This window comes from Cyphomyrmex costatus, unplaced genomic scaffold (assembly GCF_001594065.2).
Source record: "Cyphomyrmex costatus isolate MS0001 unplaced genomic scaffold, Ccosl1.0 scaffold164, whole genome shotgun sequence".
Classification (NCBI taxonomy): Eukaryota; Metazoa; Arthropoda; class Insecta; order Hymenoptera; family Formicidae; genus Cyphomyrmex; species Cyphomyrmex costatus.
Genome location: NW_017275653.1, coordinates 806685 through 830401, shown reverse-complemented (window position 1 = coordinate 830401; position 23717 = coordinate 806685). Strand labels below are relative to the sequence as shown.

The 23717-nt window shown below is 32.9% G+C and overlaps 4 protein-coding genes across 4 annotated transcripts; all 4 read right to left on the bottom strand.

Annotated features, from left to right (window-relative positions):
• Positions 1 to 211: 211 nt before the first annotated feature.
• LOC108771723 (uncharacterized) lies at positions 212 to 2654 on the bottom strand. Its single transcript, XM_018537084.1, has 5 exons — positions 2326 to 2654; positions 1619 to 1913; positions 1096 to 1356; positions 686 to 838; positions 212 to 535 (listed from the first exon to the last, which is right to left on the bottom strand). Exons 1-5 carry the CDS (start codon positions 2604 to 2606, stop codon positions 365 to 367), a joined length of 1161 nt encoding a protein of 386 aa, XP_018392586.1. The 5' UTR covers positions 2607 to 2654; the 3' UTR covers positions 212 to 364.
• Positions 2655 to 4666: 2012 nt separating this feature from the next.
• Positions 4667 to 6933, bottom strand: Gmd (GDP-mannose 4,6 dehydratase). Its single transcript, XM_018537074.1, has 7 exons — positions 6691 to 6933; positions 6032 to 6274; positions 5715 to 5907; positions 5356 to 5588; positions 5052 to 5267; positions 4889 to 4957; positions 4667 to 4785 (listed from the first exon to the last, which is right to left on the bottom strand). The coding sequence occupies exons 1-7, from the start codon at positions 6742 to 6744 to the stop codon at positions 4723 to 4725; spliced, it is 1071 nt and encodes a 356-aa protein (XP_018392576.1). The 5' UTR covers positions 6745 to 6933; the 3' UTR covers positions 4667 to 4722.
• Positions 6934 to 9186: 2253 nt separating this feature from the next.
• LOC108771739 (fork head domain-containing protein FD2) lies at positions 9187 to 10239 on the bottom strand. The gene is made up of 2 exons (XM_018537102.1): positions 9692 to 10239; positions 9187 to 9429 (listed from the first exon to the last, which is right to left on the bottom strand). Exons 1-2 carry the CDS (start codon positions 10199 to 10201, stop codon positions 9235 to 9237), a joined length of 705 nt encoding a protein of 234 aa, XP_018392604.1. The 5' UTR covers positions 10202 to 10239; the 3' UTR covers positions 9187 to 9234.
• A 1198-nt stretch (positions 10240 to 11437) lies between these two features.
• LOC108771641 (retinoid-inducible serine carboxypeptidase) lies at positions 11438 to 22824 on the bottom strand. The gene is made up of 9 exons (XM_018536982.1): positions 22729 to 22824; positions 15295 to 15558; positions 14772 to 15002; positions 14262 to 14372; positions 13721 to 13946; positions 13385 to 13558; positions 12960 to 13037; positions 11970 to 12124; positions 11438 to 11548 (listed from the first exon to the last, which is right to left on the bottom strand). The coding sequence occupies exons 1-9, from the start codon at positions 22822 to 22824 to the stop codon at positions 11438 to 11440; spliced, it is 1446 nt and encodes a 481-aa protein (XP_018392484.1).
• Positions 22825 to 23717: the final 893 nt, after the last annotated feature.

Sequence of the window (23717 nt, the reverse complement as noted above, 5' to 3'; positions counted from 1 at the left end):
ACACATATGTGTGATAGCAACTAAAAGAGAATTGTAATCTTGGTATATATATGACATTCCATATTTTTTATTTTCTGTAAACATGTTGAAAAGATGAAAATAAATATTGCATAGAAGTTAAGAATTTAATCTCGAAATTGATAATGGCTTGGATCCGATCTGAATAAAATAATGAAATTTTTGTATATTTCCTCATATATATTTTTCTGCGGAGATATATAATAAACAATTAGTGCATCCCAAGAATTATTGCGTCATGTTCTAAATAATACTTTATAGGAAGATAAGTCGTTATGGCATGAGAAGTTATTCCATCACATGTACGAACGACTGATTTGTCAATAATAAGTCATTATCACCATCATTAACAACGTTTACTGCGTGTAACATTAAGCCGCAAGCTGCGCATAGCCATAGCACGGCTGAAATGTCGTTGTACTGGGCGTTGAAGTTGTCCAGTGACTGAAGTTGCCCAATGAGTTGGAGCTTCATCATATTCTGCATTGGTTAACACAACGACGAGTACACCTAGCACCTATGATAACAAGTCACCGTATCAATTTTTCGTCTGTTGGATAGAGTTACCCGAAGAAAAAAGTAAAAAAAAAAAATATTAAATACTTCATTTAATTATTATTTCACAAAAGATGGATGATTTTTAGATTCATTTCATTAGTTTACATACCAAACCAACGATGATCAGCAACGTATACACATGCATACTTGCGAGTGGCAATGACTCGACTTCTTTTAATGCAGCGGCAGCATCGGAGAGATCCGGTTTTAACTCCAGTGCGTGACGCAAGTGTACAGCTGCTTCTTGAAAATGTCCATATGCCTGTGAAATAAAAGTGCATTTAATATTAAATTTTATACTGGCACATTTTTGGGATTTCAATGGATAAACATCACTTTTATTCATTTCCTTTCATTCATTTATTTTACTGTTTATTGAAATTGTCACCAAAGAAAAGAGTTGTTAATCTTTATTATAATTAATAAAATATTTTGTGGATGTTTATTAAAAATCTCAAGATGTTGGAATTTTAATGAATGTATTTTACATAGGTATACCTAAAATGATTGTCCATATACCTTAAATATTTGACCAAGTGTAAGATATTGCTCCCACGCATTGCGATCTGGAGGTTGCAATTCTAAAGATCGTCTGGCTAAATACGTTGCATCATCTAAGTAATGTTGTACCAACAATACTCTAGCCAAATTTAAGAGTACTTCTGCGTTATGTGGCGATACAGCGAGTGCTCTACGGAAGCACTCAATCGATCTTTGTGCATCACCCTTTATACGCCAGAAGTTTCCTATCTGATTATACAACTGGACAGATTTTGGTTTCTAGAATGAAAGAAAAAGTTATATGAAAGAGTTATATTATATAAAACCTTAATTGCATTTGTATATATGTAAAGATATATAAAGATAATTTATCTAGAAAATATAAATATTATGATTACGATAAAATAGTTCCGTTTTTTTGCTTAACAAAAAAAATAAAATTGGAATTTTTGGCAATTTCATAATATAGTACTTAATTAAGTGCATGCTTTTTTCACTGATAACTAAAACCAATATATACTAAATGCTTTGAAATATGTACCTCTTGTTTTGCTTTCTTTAAGCGTCTTTCGAGCAAATCAATGTCAACAGTTTTGTCTCCATTCTTCTTGAACATGAGTGCTACATTAGGTTCTGGTATCAATGGATGCTTGTCTCTGTTGGTCACGCCGATCAGATTATCATAGTAAGTAAAATTCACTGGCTTGCCACAGTCCAATATTATGTTGTCACATTGCTGACCAGAGCCGCACGTCTGTTCGTTTGACACTTGTGAGGACAACAGGAAGGACTCGCTGATATTTTGCTTATCCTTCAACACGTACGACGGAAGCCCACTGCCAAGGGGACCAAAGTTAGGGCTGTTAACACTGAATGAACAGCAAGCCACACACAAAATGCTAACTACAGAAAGAAAAAGAAAATTATGTCACATAAATGGTATCATTTGTGTATATGATAGAAACAAAAAAAAAAGAACTAAACGCATGCAGGTAGACTGTAACATAATATGAACTTAATTGCAAAAAGACTATGCGATTCTGGCTTTCTTAAATAATCAAGACATAGCTTACTAAACTTTTCTTTTAGCATATAAAAGTGTCCAGCGTATAACAAATTTATAATAAATGTGATATCGCAATGCGACGATAGAAAGTAGGAAAAAACGAAAGAATCGAGGGCACAAGCTGTAACTTCATAACCTAATAGAGCGATCCTAAGCAGGTAGCTGCATGGCTGGATTTTTACCTCTCTTGGCTGACGAAACCTTTGCATTCTTGACAGTACAGCTGCACGTTCTCGTGTTTCTCGGGCGTCGCGGTCCTACTCCAGGTCTGGCCGTTGCCGGTTACCACGCTGCCCGAGAGAATGTCGAAGATCGGGTCGTCTTCGATCGCGATTACGAAGTCGGTCGTTTTCACGACCTTGTCAGCGGCATTCAGTCGCCAGGATGTCCGTGAATTCGTCAGTCTTATCTGCAGGATTAGCAGGCAAAGCGCGTATCTCCCTTCGAACCATGTCAGTCGCATTTTTCCCGAGGCTTCCTCCGCGCGCGTTCGAATTGTTTACAGTTTACAATCTCGCGATCGTGAGTGAGAGAGAAAGAGAAGAGACACTGATGCAGTTGGGGTGGAAGGGGAAGGAAATGGCGAAGAGGAAAGGGAGAGGAGAGATCGAATAAGTGCAACTAAAATAGAAGAAAACAGGTTTCGGGACGATATATTAATTTTGAGAGTTCATAAAAATTAGCTCAAATTACTCATTCATGTATTTATGATTGCATCATGGATACAATTATTCATGTAATGTACTTTTGATATAGTCAAAGCTCTTTTGACTGCTTCTGACCGAACGATGGAAGTCAAATATACATATCGAATATGAGTGGAAAACGAAAGCGGGAGATTTTAAAATAGAGTTCAGCCCCGAGAATTCTAAAATAGAAAAATCCGAGCAAGGAAATCAATTAGATAATTATAACTAATTGCATTTAAGGTGATTTCTAAACAATTATTAAATATTTACAATATTAAATTTAATTTCTTGGGTATTAAAAAAATAATTTAATAAATAAAATGTTACGTATATATGATTTTTTATATGCACATGTTTATTAGCGTAAAAGATTATATTTCATTCTCCTTTTCTTCTCTAATAAATTAGTGATATTCAATATGTTCACGAATGCTTCATCTTAAGATTATTAGATATTTTAATAGTCCTTTTGCGATTATTAATTTATTTATATGAGCCGCTTTTTTGAAAGTGGTATAATTAAGTTCAATTAAAAAAAATGAGTTAATGTTAGTTTCAGTTATATAAAAATTCTATGTTTAAAATTAGCATTAATTCATTTTTCTTTAAATTAGACTTATACCACTTTAAAAAAAGGGCTCGTATAACGACGAGAACATCGAATTCTTGTACGTATAATGATTAAGTCTTGGATTTTTCAATGAATTTGGGTATCAAGCTAAATAAATTTTTTTGTATAATTGTTGAATATTTTACATATATTTCTGATTCTCAGATTAAAAATTTTAGTTAAAAAAAAGTTTGGTTTCATTTTTCTTCTAGCATTGTGCTCCGAACTTAGATGACCATTTATTCTTCACTCGTTTCAACACTTCATTCGCTCTATTAAATACTTACATAGGATTAACATTACATTATGAACTTTCATAATATACCTGGTTTTTTGTATCATGGTAAAATATGTTGCTTACACTCAGACTCTTTTTTTCATTGACTTAAAGATTAATTCATTTCAGAATAATAGAAAATATATAATTGCGGAATATGCCATTTTCTTAGAAAATAACTAAGTTTAACAAATGTTTTTTTGCTGATGTTGGGGCGAGAACGAAAGAAAACGAATCATATGGAATATTAGAAAATTATAATATAACATAAAATTCTAGCAAGGCAATAATTTAAAATGTATAGAAATGTATAGAAATATCAATATATATAAATTGATCACTTTTACGCAAATCCGATAAAAATTGATAGATTTCCTCGATATCAATTTATTCAAAAATTAGAACGTTTCGGTTCTTTTTGAACCTTCCTCAGCTAATACAATTATTCAATCATCAATTCAACATACGTTAATCCTTGTTAGATATGTCACATCACATTGCTTGATGAGATGTTCCAATTCTAAAAATATTTTAATTAAAAAAATTAACGTATGTTGAATTGATGATTGAATAATTGTATTAGTTGAGGAAGGTTCAAAAAGAACCGAAACGTTCTAATTTTTGAATAAATTGATATCGAGGAAATTTATCAATTTTTATTGGATTTGTGGTAACAACAACAACGTCGTACTCTCATTTGCCCTTTGACAACTGAATTTTTGAAATTTCAAGAGTCCATAAGTAAACTTTATTGTTTGATCACTTTTAAACTTGCATCTGCAATCAAATTCACAAAACGAAGCATTACTTTCGATTATCTGTATAACGTTATTGTTACTAAATTACATTATTTAGAAGAAATCTCAATTACTCTTAAGAATTTCAAAAACATTTACAAAATATTTATATAATATTTACAGTGTAGATAAATTTTTAAATACTGCCGCTTTGTAAATAAAATGATAAATGCGTCTGTTTGTATCACAATTCCAATACAATAATATTAAGCGTTTGGATTTTTTGACATTAATTCTAAGTCTGAATCCATCATATCCTTTACGAGTTCCTGCAATATGTATGAATTGATATAATGTATTATATTTGGAAATATATATAGAGTATTATATTTTTGAGAATTATTCGAATTTTTTTAGATGTACAAAAATTACCTTAAACGTAACTGTTGGTTTCCATCCAAATTTGTTTCTTGCTTTTGATGCATCACCCAGAAGTACATCCTATTGAACAATAACAAAATTATTATAAATCTAAATTAATGTAAACTTACAATATAAAATTTAAATCCAATTCTCTATATTTCAGATATCTCACCACTTCGGTTGGGCGGAAGAATTTCGGATTTATGCGAACTAATACTTGATTGGTTTGTGCGTCTTGACCTATCTCATTCACACCTTCTCCTTGCCATTTAATTGTACGACCTACATATTGGAATGCCACTTCTACAAATTCCCTCACGCTATGTGTTTCTCCCGTCGCTATGACATAATCGTCTGGCTGTGTTTGTTGAAGCATCAACCACATTGCCTGCACATGACAGATTATATCCAGAAATGTAGACTAAGTTATAAACATAATGTAATAATGTAATAATCATGGAGTGTGTGTCACTTACTTCTACATAATCTTTTGCATGACCCCAATCTCGCTTTGCATCTAAATTTCCTAATTCGAGTACATCCTGTAAACCCAAATGTATTTTCGCTATAGATCTCGTCACCTTTCTTGTGACAAAATTTTCTCCTCTTCGCGGACTTTCATGATTAAACAATATACCATTGCATGCAAACATATTATATGCTTCTCTGTAATTTATGACTATCCAGAAGCTATATAATTTTGCACAAGCTAAAATTAGGGAAAAATGTATATATATATATATATATTATTTAATATAAATATAAAAGTTTAATATAAAGATAATTTAAAAATAAAAATTTGATTTAAAAGTATATGTTTTTCTCTTATTTTTACCATAGGGAGAACGTGGATAAAATGGTGTCTTTTCAGTTTGTGGAACTTCCATTACTTTGCCGTAAAGTTCAGATGTTGACGCATGATAAAATTTTACAGATTTTTCTAAGCCACATGTACGTATCGCGTCCAATATTCTTACTGTTCCTACTGCATCTACTTCAGCAGTATATTCGCTTACCTCAAAGCTTACCTATCGTAATATAAAATAACACATCACATAATTTTCGCTTTATTTAATATAAAAACGTATTTGTATTGATTAATGTATTGTATAAGTATGTATTATATTATATAATCATATACATAATACACACCATAACATGACTTTGTGCTGCGAGATTATAAATTTCTGTCGGCTGTATCGCGCTAATGACTTTGATTAGGCTACTGGAGTCCGTCATGTCACCGTAATGTAGCTTCATTTTGCCTTGTCGATGACACTTCGGATCTTCATAAAGATGTTGAATACGTGTGGTGTTAAATGAACTAGCCCGTCTGATGATGCCATGTACATCGTATCCTTTTTCCAGTAAGAATTCTGCCAAGTAAGAACCATCCTACAATAATAAAAGAAAACTGAAGATACAAATCTCTGTTATGTCAAAGGTAGTTGCATAACGAATACAAGGTAATTAAAATGACACATCTATATATAATAACATTTCTGCCAATGTAAATTTAATTTTAGTTAAATTAATATTTTATCCTCATTTAGTTTTAAAGATTAGGAAAAGATAAAGAGATAATTAAACTCTCTCTCTGAGGTTAAAATTAATCTACATTGATAAAAATATGAGCAGAAATTAAATTGATATTTTCTTCAAATTTAATTACTGCAGTTTCAGCTTAACGTTCCACTTAACGTTCGCAACGCTCGCGAGTATCATTTTGACTTTCTTGTAATCGAATATTAAATAAGCATCCAATATGTATTTTGTGTTAACAGAAAGATAAACTGAAATTAATTAATTACCTGTCCGGTGATACCAGTTATTAGAGCAACACGTCTATTATCGCCAGTTGCCATATTGAATATTACACAAGCATGTAACACACGTTCTTTAACAAACAAATGAAGTTAATTAAAAGGAATTGTGAATGTTTTGAATTAGTGACATAAATCGACGCACAGCACTGAACGACACTTGTGTCAACGTGTCATCAAATGGGAAACACCTAAGTTATCATCTGTGCCACAATCAAAGCCATTGATGTTGATAATGTTTATCAAACACTGAGTTATATATAGATTAATAGAAAAATCCAGTGTTTTTAATATAAATATTTGTCTTTTTTTTCTCTCTCTTACGACTTCCACTCTTTCTATTTTCGTTTTTTTTTTTACAATTGTCTCTTCTTTTTCCTGCTTATTTATAAATATAAATATCCTTCACATTGAATTCGCATTTTATGCTATTTGTGAGTCAAAAGGGGAACATTAAAAATTAATTGTTAATAAATTGTAGATATATATATATATATATATATTATTTTCTCAGCATTAATTTTCTGAATTTTCTCTTTCTGTCTTCCAAACACATCTTAATCCTGTCTGAATTGATACAATGTGACACAAATATTTAGAATTTTTCCAATTTTTCATAAAGTTTTGTATGGTATTCACCAAAAAGAAGCTCAGTCCAGAGCAGTCCAGAATCTAGAGAATTGGAGACTCTGGATCTGGACTTCTGGAGTAGAATGAACGTAAATTGGAATAAATAGGTGTAGGCATAGAATTCGTCTACTGGCGCCTCTATGTACTACAAAGCATGCACATTGAACTATATAGCCACAAATATTTTCAACGAGTTAATCTAATTTTAATATAATTTAAATTGTTATAAATTTTAATTAAATACATATGTGTATGTATTTGTGTAAAAAAATTTTTAGATTGGTAACAATTAAGTTAAAGTATCAGTGATCAATTATTTTAACTAGAATATAATGTCAAAGAGTGAAAAGAAAGCGTTCAATATAGATGCTATCAAGAATACTTGATAAATTGATAAAATATATATCTAAAAATCTGCCTCTAGGATTTTGTTTGTAAAGAAATGACATAAAATGTAATTAAACAATGAAACGTTGCATTTAATATATATTTTTATTATAATTTATTTTTGATCAAAGAATTATATAAAGAAAACGGTCCCATACAGCATCACATTTTTTAGAAATATCTCAAAAATATTTCAACTGTAAAGTGAAACGTTTCATAAAAATTACGAAATATGTCTGCAACATTTCTGAGACAGCTTTGGAATAGCAAAATGTAGCAAGAATCGTCCGCGATTTTTGCACATGAAACTTTCTTTTTGAAATATTTTACCAAAAGATTTTAGTTATTTTTTCTAGTGCTTAAAAAATGATACTTAAATATATATTTAATTTTAAATTTATTGTGTCGACATAATAAATTTAAAGTTGTTTAAGTATCAATTAAACATAATATTTAAATATTATTTCTGAAGTACACTTAAAATTTATTAAAAATTTTATGAACTGTTACAGATTACAAAACATATTGAAATAAACTTAAAGTATTTCTAAAAAAAAGGTAATTATATATACTGCCAACTATTTCGATTAATTAATAATATTATATGTCTTTTCTGAATTGCTGCATATAAAATGTGGAAAGAGAGGTTGAAACATTTCTGAAAATTTTCCGCAACAATGGATGTTGTATGGGGTGTCCGTTCTTTTGTCAATTATTACGGGAACTTTTTGAGAACTTTAACATATCTTTTTTGTTTTCTCTTTAAGTCTTCATTTATTCGAAATGCAAAATTTATTCTTTAGACGCTAAAGGGTTATCGCCGTGTTTTGATCCATTATTAAAGTTAATTTTTGTGAACCTTGTTCATTTCATCAGGACAAAGAGCGCATTGATATGATGATAATCCACAAACTTTTTCAGAGCTTTTACGGATATTTTCTTCAGAAGTGCCTATTTGGTACTTGTGAGGAAAACACCCGTGAAAGCCTCAAAAGTATACGTATTAACAAACTATTTGTTGCGCTTTTCACTTTTTCAGCAAATATAGATATAATTGCTACATAACATATATTGAGTGTCCCGGTTTTAATTTGACATCGAAATATCTCAATCGAAAAATCTCGAAAATTATAAAAGTTACGGAAAAATGTTTCAGACAAAAGTTGTAGGTCTAAAAAGGTCTATTTACTGATAATATATCCGTTTGATATTGAATGGTACAGCCAAAAGGTCAGGACGAGATCACTTTGAATTTTTTAAATTTCAATAATGTTGTATGTATTAGTCTGTATTAAGGTATTCCTTAGGATAAAATAATAAAACGTTTCACAATAAATAGAACTAGTTATATACTATATAATTCGTGAATACATATATAATATAATCTAAGAATGGAAAATTTGGTTTTTGGTTCCAAAATGAATCTTCTTATTTAACATTGCTGCACTGATATGCCAAGATGTTCTATTGATGTCATATTATAGAAACTATTTGTAAAAGTATATAAAAATGAAGCTATATTTGCGACTCTCGCGTGGACTTCTGTAGGATGTTGTCGATGCTGAACATCGTCATTTTGGTGATACGTCCTGAAGAATGTATACGTTCGGTTTCGGTATCTTTCGTCATGACGTTTTCTTCATTTGTTTCAATGATCTCTCGTTGTTCCTCTTGATGTTTCGTCGAATTGGATAAGAATTCGGTTGATACCTGCAATTATATCAGAACCGCTTCAATAGTGTTATAAAAAATGCTTCATTAGTGAAGTTGCATTCTAGCTTGAATATCTATAATATAGATACGACGCATTCATTCCGGAAAACTAGCTTCAGACTCTCTTCTCAGACTCATGTTGAGATACACGATACAAAGGGAGGGAGATCATCGTGTCTCAAAGAGTCAAGAAGTAGTAATTACACTAATTACATAGAACTCTCTTTCGCGAAAGGCTAAAGTTTAATTCATATTGTACCGATAATCCTTTCGGTCGTCCATCATGAGCGGGTATCCTCTGTCGTCTCGATCTCCTGCGTCTGTAATTGCCATGCTCGAACATCTCGTTGGCGGACGGGTCCAGGGTCCAGTAACTTCCCTTTCCGGCTGTGTGATCCTCGTCCGTGCTCGTTCGGTCTCGCGGTACCTTCACGAAGCAGTCGTTCAGGCTGAGGTTGTGCCGTATGCTGTTCTGCCAGCCCTGCCGGTTCTCCCTGTAGTAGGGAAACCTGTCCATGATAAACTTGTAGATCCCGGCGAGCGTCAACCGTCGCTTCGGCGACGAGTTGATCGCCATCGCTATCAGGGCGATGTAGGAGTACGGTGGCTTTTCATGATGCGGCGTGATCTTATAGCCGATCGGCGGTCTCGCCAGGATCGGCCAGGCTGCCAATGATGTTTGGCAGAAGGCTGGCCAGGCGATGTCGGCACGCAGCACCTCCGGTGCGACCAAACTGGCGAGTCCGTACGCACGTTTTACGGGGAACATTTTGTCAATCGGAAAGATGTACCAGTACTCTTGACACCGAGCACGTAGACCGCACGCTTGATCCTTCGCGTCCGCGAAGAGACCATGGACCTGAGGACAACTGCTCCGTTGCATCGAGAATACTTCCTCGACGGTCCAGAATGAAAAGCGCGTCGTTTATGCAGATCGTCAAAGTGTTAGGAGACTTTCAATATCACTCTGTGCTTTTGCGTTATCCTTTCTTTTCTCGACAATGGAAATGGTTCCGCCGGGATGTTCTGTCGCGACGCACCCGGAATGAGCCGTGAAATTAAAATTACATCACGTCCTCACCGTCCCTTCTTTTCTCACGATGAAAACTGAAAAGCACCGTTCGAATTTCACTGTGTATTCCCGCGGGAGGAATTGATGAGTCACAGATGTAATCGTCACACTGCGGTGTAACCGAGGGGAGAGAATGCGCGAAGCACCCTGTCGATCAGGGCGAGGACTCGCCAGAGACTTCGTTGCATCCAGTTGCCCTAACGAAGGAGATTTGTTTAATTTTTGACACTGGAGGAATCTAGAGGTTGGCTCAACCCCGCCCATCGGTGGTTTTCCAGGGAACTCCCGTTTACGCTCTCGTGGGGAGGAGATTACCTATCCGGGACCGCACTACGTGTTTTATTGCTGTTTACACATATGCTGTTTCAACACCCACGCCGGCAGTAACTGCGCCAATATATAAACAGTGTTGCGATAATTATATCGGGGCCAAACGGTTTCTCGGAACGGTCTTTTCCTCCTAGTTGGTCCTTCCTTACGATCGATGCAAAAGCTCGCAGCAGTGGTAAGAAAAAAGAAGAGAGCAGAAGTCAGGCACCGAAAGTTGCTTCTAACTTTCTCACAAGATCAATTTTTCGATCGATGTCAATTGAACATCATTTAGTAACGTCTACACTCCTCTCTATCTTGGGGGGGATCTCCTTTCTTTAACATTAATAAGTCAGTGATAAGTTAATTGCATATATAAATCTGGTAAGAATTAATGAATGAGTATATATATTGAAAGAAGACAAAACTCATAATGTATAGACTTATAATATATAGATTCTACAAATATATTTAATTTAACGTGTGATTATGATAATGTGATCGGAATTATTTTCTGAATGGATAGATAAATAGTGTGATTATTAAAAACTTTTTCTCTTTCTCTTAAAAATTTTATTGAAAGGCGACTGAATATATATATATAATTATATCAATTACATTCACTTAAGTACAAAATGAAATCGTCAAATCAGGTTTCTCTTTTCTTCCTATGTATGCATTCTTCGTCAAATCTTGTAATATTTTCTCCTGGGCTGCCGGATTGTCCCTCGGTACCTGTGCATACGTTTTGAACAAATGTTATTCAGATATATTATATTTAAATATACATTTGTGAGTATTACCAAATTATAAAAAAACAATCGATAGATGTAATTTAAAATAATAAAAAAAAATATTAATATTTGTTAACACAACATTTTGGATTGTGAATATTTTTTAATCCAACTAAAACTAAACTACAATAATGTTTACATATTCGTATACCAAAAACACCTGCTACTACGAAATCTTTTTTGTATAAATTACGGAAGCAATCAAATCGGACGATGTAATAAATTAACGGATGTAAGATGAACACTGCGTATACCGATCTAGGATTCTCCTTGTAACAAATTAGTCTCGGGGCTATCGCTCGCGGCTTATAATAAATATGAAAGCTAAGGGGGAAGAGAGAAAGTGCCTTGTATGTGCGTACCATATGTCCGGCTCTGTTGACCCAATACATCCTGAAGTTTCCTTGAGCCTTGAAATAGCCCTCGACGATGGATTCAACGATGAGCGGATACCTATTTGAGTTTTTCCAGGTGCCGGCGTGTTTCCATTTCAGCTTTTCGACCCACTGAAGAGTGCCTAAAATATACATACCTACATGATATATCATAAAGACTTATATAGTAAGAAGACAGTAGAAAAACAGTGTAATGGAATAATGACATGTAATATGAACTGGATGGTGATAGTTAGGGATAACACAAGTATAATCGAAAAACTAGTGGTTTTATGAAACAAATACGTGAATGATGTTAAAAACGCATGTACGAGGATTTATGTTATCATATAAATTACAAAATGAAACCTAATAATGTCTTAAGTTAGCTTAAAGCTTAGATAGTTTTCAACATAAATGCTATTAAAACGCAAAAGAAAAAAAATAAGAATTCAATCTATTAAAAAAAATTTGATGTTGTCCAAGTGATCTTATTACTAAAATATGTATTAATATCGTATGAATAACAATAAATGATAGAAAAATTTCTTTTAATTATGTTTTTAATAATATGCCGCACTATTAAAATATTTATTAAATGTAAAGAATAGAAAAATTTAATAAAATAATGCATTAGAAAACAAATTTAATTTATTACTAAGAAAACTGTTTTGTTCTGTAAAAATTTTCCTATGACAACTAAAATTTTATTAAAATATACCAAATAAACATTTTTGGTTAAATTTACCAAACATAACTATAATTTTACCTGATATATTTAAATTTTTTAGTTAGTATAAACAAATATTTTTGTTATTAGAGCAAAAAAATTATTTTGTAAAAGCAATTAAATTTTTTGTTATATAAATAAAATATTTAATTGTTGTTAAAAAATGCTTTAACTATATAAATAGTTTTGCTGAAAGCATTAAATGTTTTTCTCCTAGTATAAATATTATAATACTCTCCTCTCTTTACCTGGTGTATCGACAATTAAATCCAAGTGTCCATTGTACACAAATACGTTCAAGTCGGTTTCATTAAGTAACGCTTCCACTAAAATAATCACATTTATATTTATTTAGTAACTCATCATATTATAAATTCTAATTATATGCGGAGTAATAATTCTTTACGTCATAAACTAATTTAATTTAAAGCGAATGTATTAGAATGCATCGCAGCAGTTAGTTTACATATTTATGCAATATATAAACATTTTTTTTATTTTATAAACTTATCAAAACATTCAAAATTGCTTCGACAATTTCTTTTATGCTTACAAATTGCCCAACTTTTACATTCGCTATTATGCATGGAAATAACTATCTCCATCAATCAACACCAATTTCTTCCTTTCGCTTTCGCTACAATGACATTCTGTCGATACACTTGACTGATACCTATGTGAGTAACAGGTTTCATAAAATCTTCTCGTAAGTACCAAAAAACGTCAGAGGATTGACTACCATGAATAGATTCAATACCGAGCGTTTCCTTTACTGGACCGTTCATCAAATTTTCGAGTGAGATAGAAGACTCTCTCTCATTGAGATTTAGATATAGAAACATGATGGCTGCAATTACAAAGAAAAAAATGCACAGTGACATATAATAGTAATAATAATAATAATAATAATAATAAAGACATTCTGACAAAGAAGGAATATTAAAAATGGAAATCAAAATTTCGTTATTTAATGTAATTTTGTAAAATAATGATATTATATATTATTTACCAGATATGTTATTACTAAGTAAGAACGGTGTTCGAAGCAAATCTCCTGACGGAAATTTCTTTGTAAGAATATTGTAAAAGTCAATATTGTAAGTCCTCCGTAAAATGACCATTTGTGTAATAGCCCACTGTTGAGTTGCACTTAACCAATCGCCAAGCTCACTACAGTCCTTCACTTTTTGTACTGCAGCTTCAATTTCTTTAGAACCTTCTGTGTCTATCATACCCTACGAATCATGTGATAGTTTCCGAAAAAGAGATTATGAATTTGATTTCAATAAATAAAACTCAATAAATAAAAGAAATTTTTTTCGTACATGATTCAATAGCATTGATAAAGAAGAACGACAAGAAAAGAAGTTGATGTTATTGGATCTCGAGATTTGAGATTTGTGTATTAGTTTTTTTTTCTTTTTTGACAATATTATTTATCATTTTCAATTTTTCATTCAATTGCTTTGTAAAAGATTTATTTCATTGATAAATTATGAGCTCACACAGACATTACAAGGATAAGTAATCCTACTTATTGTTATACTTACAGTATTGAGCAAAAATGGTGCCCATGTCGTTACAGTGTCGATTGGAGAGATCCAAGAGTCTCCAAGTGCGATTCCTTTTAGATTACTCTTGATGGTACCAGCTTTCTGAGCCTGCAGAACACTCATATTACTTAGGCACGTGAATTTCACAGTCTTTTATAAGAAATATAAGTTACTTTATCATATTCAGTAAACTGTTATACGATGTCATTATCGTTACTATCATTTTCGTGGACATCATCTATAATTTTCTAAATTATTAGACGATGACTATGTATAAATATTATATTGCTTTGCATGTACAGAATGTTTTCTTATCATCATTAACTTAAACTTTTCGTATGATTTTTGACAATCCGATAGTGCATCGTAAAAAGAAACTGTTTATTTTAAAGGAAAACAGATCTTACAATTAATACCTTTTGTTACACTTTTTTCAGAATTCAATATCTCTGTTTCTTTTAATGAAACCAAGTTTTTTTTTCGAATTAGCATGTTTAAATTTCTTACTCGGTACCAGAGTAATGCAAACTCCGCGCCCATTTTTCCGCCATACGATTCAGTTAGGATATACGTCGGAACGTTTTCAAAGTTTGGTAATTCCTTATAAAATCCTCGCATACATTCCACGAGGTCCTTTGCAATTTGCGTGTTCGTCTGCGCATATGCCCAATTATTTTCCACGTAACTGTATCCGGTACCAACAGGATTGTCGATAAAGAGAACATTATAGTTCTTGACCTACATAAATTATACATCAACAGTTATTCACTAAAAATTAAAAATCTATAATAAATTTATTCGAGTGATTTTATGAACCAATTTTTCAAAAATTATATACATCTTTGTACCATTTTTACTGTACAATTTTGCTTGTATGTAAAATTGTTTCTTTTTCCCTTTAGTTACATCACCAATAAACCAACATTTTAACAAAGTCTTTTCAAGAATCAAATATTTATTAATTACGCACGCTACTTGATGTTGTGCCCGATTGCAACAAGATCTACTCTACTTTCGCATAATTTAATACCCAAGTGTAATTCCTCGGATTCAGATTCACATCGAGGGGACCCAATTCCTCGAAATTTCCATAACTTGTTGAAGATGCGCCTGGTCCTCCTTGCAACCAGATGAGTAAAGGTTTGTCGTAATAGGAATTAACTTTTGATGTAGTATAGTAAAGCCACCAGAACATATTCGCGTTGGGGCGCACTTGAACGTAATTCCATTCTTGTTCCCCAGGGCCAAATCCATCTCTTCCTTTTGACAAAAATTTTTTTAATATTAATAAAGAGATAATTAATTAATTGTGTCAACATCTTCTGTTAGTCTTCTTCTTTCATCATTATTCGTTTAGAAAAAATTTGTTAGAAAAAAATCAAAAAATTAAACAGTAGCCCTTCATGGTCATACTTCAAAAGTCATACGATGGTTACTCTGAGTCAAAATAACCCGAACCATTTTAAAGAGTGTAAACAAATTAATAGTATTAGTTCCATTGACTTAAAATAGGTAATTACAGTATATACATAATTTTAATTTTAAATTTATATAATATTTTTAAATTTTAGTTTTAGAGCAATACTCTTGCGACGATTTACATTATGCTTATTTTGATCCACGATGACCATAAAGGAGTAAAATAATACAATATGTATCAGCAAATCATCTTCCAAGAAAACGTAAACTTTAGGAGGTAATTTTTTAATAATTTAAATACATGATGTAATATTTGTGATATATTGGATTGGATATCATATTAATTTTCTGCACCGATCTTTACGACGAGGCGACTCAGCTATTAACAATGATTCGAAAGTCGGCGACGCAAAGACGAGTAGCTGAAACGGCATGTATTTGTCAAGCAAAGGCCTAGGTAAATTTGCAAAGTTTTAAAAGAAATCGTAGAGTAAACGTTTCCGCGTCACTATGGTAAAAGCTAGAAATGCAATGGTTGAGCATTTTAACGTTTACTCATACCAAAATTCGGCAAACTCGGGGTGAATACAAACATGTAGGAACATACAACGAATTCTTAAAAATTAACAGTTTAATCTATGCCGCTGCATTCTAAGAGTTCAAGGGAGAAAAATAAATATTTTATAAATTTTATATTTTATTCTAAAAATACCTTATTTAAAAGATAACACAGCGAGTTGGGGTACATTATATTGTAGTATTATCTATATTATATGTTTCAAAAAATGAAAAACTAAAATCAATTTGAAATATAATACTACACTCTTATTAATGCAAATCTAAAACATAATATTAATTAAGCGATTAATTATTTATCTTTCAAGATCACTGAACATTACATGTTATATTTTTATTCATGGAGATTTAAAGAACATATGTATGCGAACAGCAATATATTTTTAAATAATATTGCAACTTCTCAATAAGATATTTTTAAGGTTGTGACGCAAAAAACTGAAACAAATAAAAGGTAAATAGTAAATAAATCAATTGTTTAAGTTTACTTTATATCTTTATATGTATATTATGGCTGATTATCTCACTACTTACTGGTTACTATCACACATTTTTTTGTGTGCTATAGTTTTTAGACACATTCGTGAATGTAACATTTTTGTTATTTTTACTCAAGAAATAATTGTTTGTTAAAAAGTTACCGTCTAAATTTTATAAACCTAAAAAACAGTTATAATTTGTATTGGATTTATATCGACAAGAATAAATCAGTTAACAGAAATAAATTAAGAAACAAATAAATATATGAATATGTATGAATTTATTCTGAAATATTTAAGTACTAAAATACGTTTTGACCAAAAATAGGTTTCTTTTCTCGATGATTTAAAAACTAGATATGTACACAATTAATGTGTTCTCACACATTTCCAAGAAATTCATTTTCAAAAATAGGATCTTAGCTTATGTTTGTAAGTTGCTGCATTATCACGTAATGTGAATGTAACTATGTGACTAAATTTATTATATCGAAGATTAACTCATCTTACCAATGCTGCTGGAAACAAAGCACAACACAGCAAAAGTATAAACAAGTGGAACTCGCATTGTTTTGTTTCTTGCAGTGAAATTTCGGAAACTAATTACTGCGAGTAATGCACACGATTTTATAGTCTTCTGTTTATCACGAATAGATTAGATCAGGCCTGTCAAAAACTCAGCTTGTGAGTCGAAAAGCTTCCACCTCTCCGAAGTCTTGGTAGAGTAAGATGGAGCATACGTAACAAAGGATTCATTCCTTACATTTCATCGTTACATTGGATACTGGCCAATACTGGCCGTATCGCGGACGACTGCCTGCAGGAGCGATAAAAGAAAGAAGAAGAAGAAGAAGAACAAAAGATCATAGATACCGGAATCAGGTTTGTCAAGGTTTGTCCAAGCCCAGTGTTGTGCAGTACAAGTATCTAGGTACTCCTAGACAATAAAAGTGTCTAAAATCGGGCCATAAAAAAGTTTTTTTTTGTGTTTAAAAGACGACTTAAAGACATTTTATGTCACAATTTTAAACTTTATGTTGTTTGGGTTGTAGCTATTTTAGGTACAAATTTCCGTACCTCTAGGTATACCGAGGTATCTTTTTGCCCTGGACCTACACTTATACTTATAAATACCATTTCTTGTGTACCGCTACCCACATTAAGTCGATCTGTTCTTTTTAGCTAAAGTTCTTGCACGATTCATTTTTTCTTTTTTTGTTTCCAACATGCAGAAAAAAGGAAGAGAGAACCGTGCAAGAAGATCAGCTAAAAAGAACCTATAGCTACATTTTTAATTTTGGATGATATACTTTTCTATATTAACAAGACGAATGTGTATTAGATACGTTTTAAGATCATTATATTTAAAAGATCAAATCAACACGATATTTTTGAATCCATTTATTACATCAAGTCATACAGAGTGTTACATGTGTTTTGTTATTTTGATTGTGATTTCTATCTCAACTTTATTTGATTTGATATTAAAAACCGTTACTTCAATTGTACTAACGATGACCTAAAAAATTAAATCGAAATGTTTACGATTTCCTTTTCATGCTTACAGCACGGAAGTTTGCAATATTGCTGCAACATGTTGCAACGCCGCTCGGACAGACCCGATTCAGGCGGAGCACTGACCTTTACTCTTTGTTTTTTACGCTTTGTCTACCGAGACTGTGCAGGTGGAGAGGTGGAAGAGTTTTGGTTTACGAGCCGAGTTTTGGACAAGCATGGATTATATACTTACGACAATCACAATTTATATCAGCATTTCATTAATAGGATGCTTCACATTCTCAATGTTTTCTTTATTCCAGCTTTGTCATCTTCAGTTAATCTTTGGACAAACGAAAAACTCATTAATCCGTACGATTTATATCTTTCATTGTTAACTTTACTATATTCATTGATTTTTGGCAAATAATAGACTGCGATCGGTTTCTCTGTTTACAATATATATATTGAATACTACGCAACTTTTATGCAGAATACTGATAAGCACAAAATTTTATAAATACTAATAAAGAATAATTTATTATTATTTATTACTTTAGGTTACAATTAAATTATATAAAAATTAATTATAAAAAAAAATTATACAACTAATTTTTAAACAGAAAGTGTTATACTTTGGGGATTTATTGCTGGATCAATTGAAAAAAATAACATCACAAAGTTAAACTGTTTAATCATCAAATTGTTAATTTTTTTCCTTCTATTTTTTATTATCAAAATAAATATAGAAATTTTTGTGAAAAATTCATTTTTCTTATATTTTAAAGTTTCTGTTCGATATTACCATGGTTCAATATTAAATATACATTCTACTATTCTCATTGTCAGATTAGTTTCCACATCTATTTGATTGCCTTGCTTTGAGTAAAACGCATTCTCTTACAAAGTATTCCACTTAAGTGATATCTGTAGATATTGAATTGAGAGATTCACACGTATTATATATACATGCATTAAACTTGATCCTATCTCTAATAGCGACTAGTACGTAATTCGCTGATTCAGAACCGATAGAAGGATTTAACATTCCGCGTATGGTACATATAAGCGCATCGACCACGGGAAATAGTTACGAAGGAGAAAGTAGCGCCGTCATCGTTCAAGCATTTGGCCGTATGCGATGATAAAAAGAAAAAAGAAAAAAAAAGAAAGAAAGGAAAAAGAGAAAGATTGAAGAAAAAAAAACTGTACGCATCAAGACGTGCGACGAAACGAGAAAACGCGAGATAAGCGAGAGAGAGGAGACACTTCTCTCTTTTCGTGTTTATTAATTTGATTATTTCGTTGCCGAAGTCGTCGACCCAAATTGACTTTCCTTGCTCGGACTTTAATGACGCTTGGAAAATTGTACGTCCGGAGAACGCGTAGGGAAGAGTCGTATCTTCCTGATAATTTCCGGGCAATAAAACGCGGCCACATTGCACCCGCGAAGAAAGCAATAGCATAAACTCGTTAAAGCGTTACATCATTATACAAAGGAAAAAAAAAAGAAAGAAAGAGAAAATCCGGATTCGAATCCTCGACTATATTTTTTACAATAAATTATTCAGTTTTTATAGATTTTTATTAGCATGAAATATTAATGTTCTTATAAGATGCCTATTAATAAGAAACCATTAAATTGCTTATCAATTTAATATGTAACATTACTGTTTTAGTTCTATTTAAATATTAAATCTCTTATTATATAGGATCGTACATGTGTGAAACACGACATAGGAAAATAATAATTTAGTATATATGTAATTTAGTATGTATATAATATATATATATATATATATATATATTAGATATATAAGGCTATAGAAGTCAACCACAGATTGTTATATATTGCGAAATTAATTTATTAAACAATAACTTACATGTCATTTATTTATGTTTTGACTCCAATTAGAGTCATCTTTAGCAAAGTTCCTGATTTAAAAACGGTCTATGTTCATAACGCAATTAATTTCGTAATATAATAATCTGCGGTTGACTTGAAGGAATCAATGTATACTTTGAAATGAGATGAAAATTACGAAAGTGAGCAAATCTATTTAAGCCTGTTTTCATATGTGGTTACCCAAAGATTAAAGATTACCAAAAGATTCATCAATTCATTTATAAATTTCTTGGTAAGCTTTAATTTCTAGATAACTAGATTGTGAAAATAGTGTTGACTAATTAAATTACGAATATTTTAATGCTTGCTTTTGTAATTTTCACCTCATTTTAAGGTATACAGTCGACCCGAAGATATTATAAGCCATTAGCCAATCATAGGTCGGTGTTTATAGTCAATTCTTATATTTAACTTTCTTAAATACTGGTTTAAGATGTCATGAACCAATCATCAAGAGCATGTATTAACATCTTAATTACTTAATACGGTCTTAAAATAAGCCCGGGCCATTAATGCGGCTTAAGATTCGAAAATAGGATTATTTCTTTTAATAAAAAGAGAGAAGGAGAAAGGATAGGTGAAATTATCGAATTTGCATGGAAATCAAATTAAGTCTCTCATTGCGAGAAATTCTCTTCCGTTCTCGGAGGGACTTTTGCGAAAGAGACGCGATCCATTCGCGCGTCACGAACACACGCACGCGTCCGCCAAATGTTACTAATTGACATTCGCACCACGTGCTTCGCCAAACGCACGCGCGATCCTCGCTGGTCTGTATACAGTATTCTTGACAGGTTTTTCGATCTATTACTACTCCGGAAATTATCGGCGAGGCATGAAAAGGTCGCGTAGACTCTCTCGATTCTGTCGAAATCGGGAACACGCGGGTATAGCACCGTGCCTTGCGTAGTCCATCTATTTATTCAGAACGACCGTTTGCACGGTTTAACATCGTAGTTACGTGGCCACTTACAAGTAAAACGCGAATGAAATCTGTACGTCGCGCGCGTACGTAATTTTTTTATTCGATCACAAGGAGGAAATCTATCCAACCGATATACCGAGCCAGAAGAGAACCTCGTGGATCTTTCGGCGCAACGAAATTGGCTCGTTAGTGGCCTAATTAAATATCGACAAGTGGTATCTAAGCAATTAATTAGGCAGATTCATAAACTACTACTGGATGTTCCGTACGGCCGAATCCAGGTAATAAAGAGATAATAGTATAATAATAGCCGACGGCAGGATGTAGATAGATGAAAGAAAGAGAGAGACGATAATGAGAAGCTCGATCAATGATCACTCATTCCTCCAGAAGAAGCTTGGTCCTCAATGTCGGCAGATCGTTACGGGAAATGCTTATAGCTTTCATTATGCAAATTAATAGCAGATAACGCTAATTGATGCACCGTGTCGTTCCGCTTGTCCCAAGCGGCTCTGTTTACAGCTGGTGGCCTCGCGCGTCTCATCTCGCGGCGTGCCAGAAGGCGTACGCGATTCGCGAAGATACGTATCCGGCCTAATCTGTACCCTCTCCCCCTCCGACTTGCGAGAATAAACAAACTATTAAAATTCGCCAGAAATACGTATGCTCGTACAGTGCGGCGGTCTGTTGAACGTGTCTGTTTTGCGCCTTAAGAACGGGGTGGAGTCCTCGCGGCGTGAAAGTCGCAAAGCTGTCTTATCTGTAAAAATATACATTATGTTAAATATATGTTATTATGTATACAAGATGTCATAAAACTGACGATAAATGTGTATTTTGAAGACAGATTCTTTGTAACGTTTCAAGACGTAAGACTTTTAATGCAAAAATGCCACGATAATTTTCACACACAAATACACAAATGAGAAGAATTAAAAAAATTGCGAATGACAGGACTAGAATTTCACTCGGGAACGGCAAGATAATGAGTGTGACAATACTCAATTTTATTATCGTCAAAGACGTGAAGTCCGAGGCTGTCATTTGAAATTTTTAAATTCTTCCCATTTGTGAACTATCGTAATCTTAGTATTTTTGGACTTTTATCTTAAAATGTTACAAAGAAATATTTTAAAACACATAATATATTGTGTGTGTGTGTGTGTATATATATATACATAATGGGTTACAGGAATTTCACTTTTATTCCTTATGTTCTCACATGTACTATAAGATTTAATATTGCATATATAATATAATATATATGTAAATGATATGTACAATATATATCTTCCTAGACAGGCTTCCTAGATGAAGCTAAATATTATCCATTTCGCACGCATGGGTAAGTACGAAATGCACGACGTCGCGAATCGCCGGAAGAGGAGAACTCCTCTTCCTCCATCATTACGATCAGAGAAATGGTCGCAATTAACGCGGTTGTATTTTGTTTTATCGCCCGGGAAATCTTAATGGAAGACAATCGTTAATGCGACCTCATTGGGTCACGGTTGGATGACGATGATATCGCCCTTTCGTTGCAGCCTGTGCGTAACTTTCCTTTTGACATAACGCGATTGCGACTCGATGGCATCAGAGAGATGTGATACGCGAGCGCAATTATGAAGTCGCTTCACGATTACCGTCGAGACCTATACGTACCCTGAAGAATTGCGGCAATCGGCCGTTGGCCAGGAAAGTCTGAAAGTCTCGATCTATGGCCCGAGTTTGCGCGCAATCGACGATCCAATACACCATGCTCTATATGATATCACGAATAATGCGAAACGTTATTCGTACGTAACGCCGCGGACTCTAGAGTTGTGTAACGTGCCAGCAGAATCACCCGCAGGAGAACCGTTAATGGATTTCGAATGAGGCAAAGTACCTGAGTTATATACTTCCTGGTGGGAGAGGTATATTTTTTCCATTTATTTTTATTATAACAGAATACTTCTCTTCGCTGTCGCGTAAGAAGTTGACGCGCTGTTTCTTAATATTGATAAATTATATGCGAGTCCAGTACTGATAAATTATAAGCGATGACGATGTGTCAATGCGTTCATATATAATAATATTTTACATTTTTATACGTACAGAACGAGCCGAGACTTTACGAGCGGCGCAGAGGTGAAATCTTTCACTAGGAACATCGACTTTTTCGTCGGCGAAAATTCACTCGACAAAGATGGTCTCGAAGTAAATCTCAATTAATATAAGTCGGTTGCTATCTCATCCGTAATGAATACAATCTTACATTATCCTCTCTACCGTGCAAATGATTACTACTGTGTATAAATGCGGAAAGAAAGCGAACGTACCGTGACGCCGGCTTTGCGAATTTCCTTGCGACAATGTACTACAAAAATGTACGGAAAGTAATCTTCATTAATTTATCTAAATAAATATCACTTAGATTAAAGGCATTTTGTATTTGGCGCACTTTTCCTTCTTTATAGTTCCTGGAAGAGAATTGATGTATCGGGAGTTCAAGCCAGTTCAAGCTGCCATATTTGACGAGGAATTACCGTTCAATATTTGTGTTCGCTTATCATCAGCTCTATGTATTTTAAAAGGCTTTAAACAAATTGGACAACACACTCGAGACTCGTCCCAATCGTACGGTCTGCCGTGTATTCTCGAGACACAGT

Bases quoted from the DNA above. Each gene is read 5' to 3' on its own strand.
- LOC108771723 (XM_018537084.1), bottom strand. From the start codon at position 2,606: ATGCGACTGACATGGTTCGAAGGGAGATACGCGCTTTGCCTGCTAATC. The intron at 1,357-1,618 runs GTACATATTTCA...CTTTCATTCTAG, and splicing joins TAAAGAAAGCAAAACAAGAG to AAACCAAAATCTGTCCAGTT. The intron at 536-685 runs GTATGTAAACTA...TTGTTATCATAG, and splicing joins TGCTGATCATCGTTGGTTTG to GTGCTAGGTGTACTCGTCGT.
- Gmd (XM_018537074.1), bottom strand. From the start codon at position 6,744: ATGGCAACTGGCGATAATAGACGTGTTGCTCTAATAACTGGTATCACC. The intron at 5,908-6,031 runs GTGTGTATTATG...ATATTACGATAG, and splicing joins CAGCACAAAGTCATGTTATG to GTAAGCTTTGAGGTAAGCGA. The intron at 5,268-5,355 runs GTAAGTGACACA...TGTCATGTGCAG, and splicing joins ATGCAAAAGATTATGTAGAA to GCAATGTGGTTGATGCTTCA.
- LOC108771739 (XM_018537102.1), bottom strand. From the start codon at position 10,201: ATGTTCCCCGTAAAACGTGCGTACGGACTCGCCAGTTTGGTCGCACCG. The intron at 9,430-9,691 runs GTACAATATGAA...ATATAATTGCAG, and splicing joins GACGACCGAAAGGATTATCG to GTATCAACCGAATTCTTATC.
- LOC108771641 (XM_018536982.1), bottom strand. From the start codon at position 22,824: ATGGTGTATTGGATCGTCGATTGCGCGCAAACTCGGGCCATAGATCGA. The intron at 15,003-15,294 runs GTATTAAATTAT...TAATTTATGTAG, and splicing joins ATCCGAGGAATTACACTTGG to GTCAAGAACTATAATGTTCT. The intron at 11,549-11,969 runs GTACGCACATAC...ACGTATGCACAG, and splicing joins TCAACAGAGCCGGACATATG to GTACCGAGGGACAATCCGGC.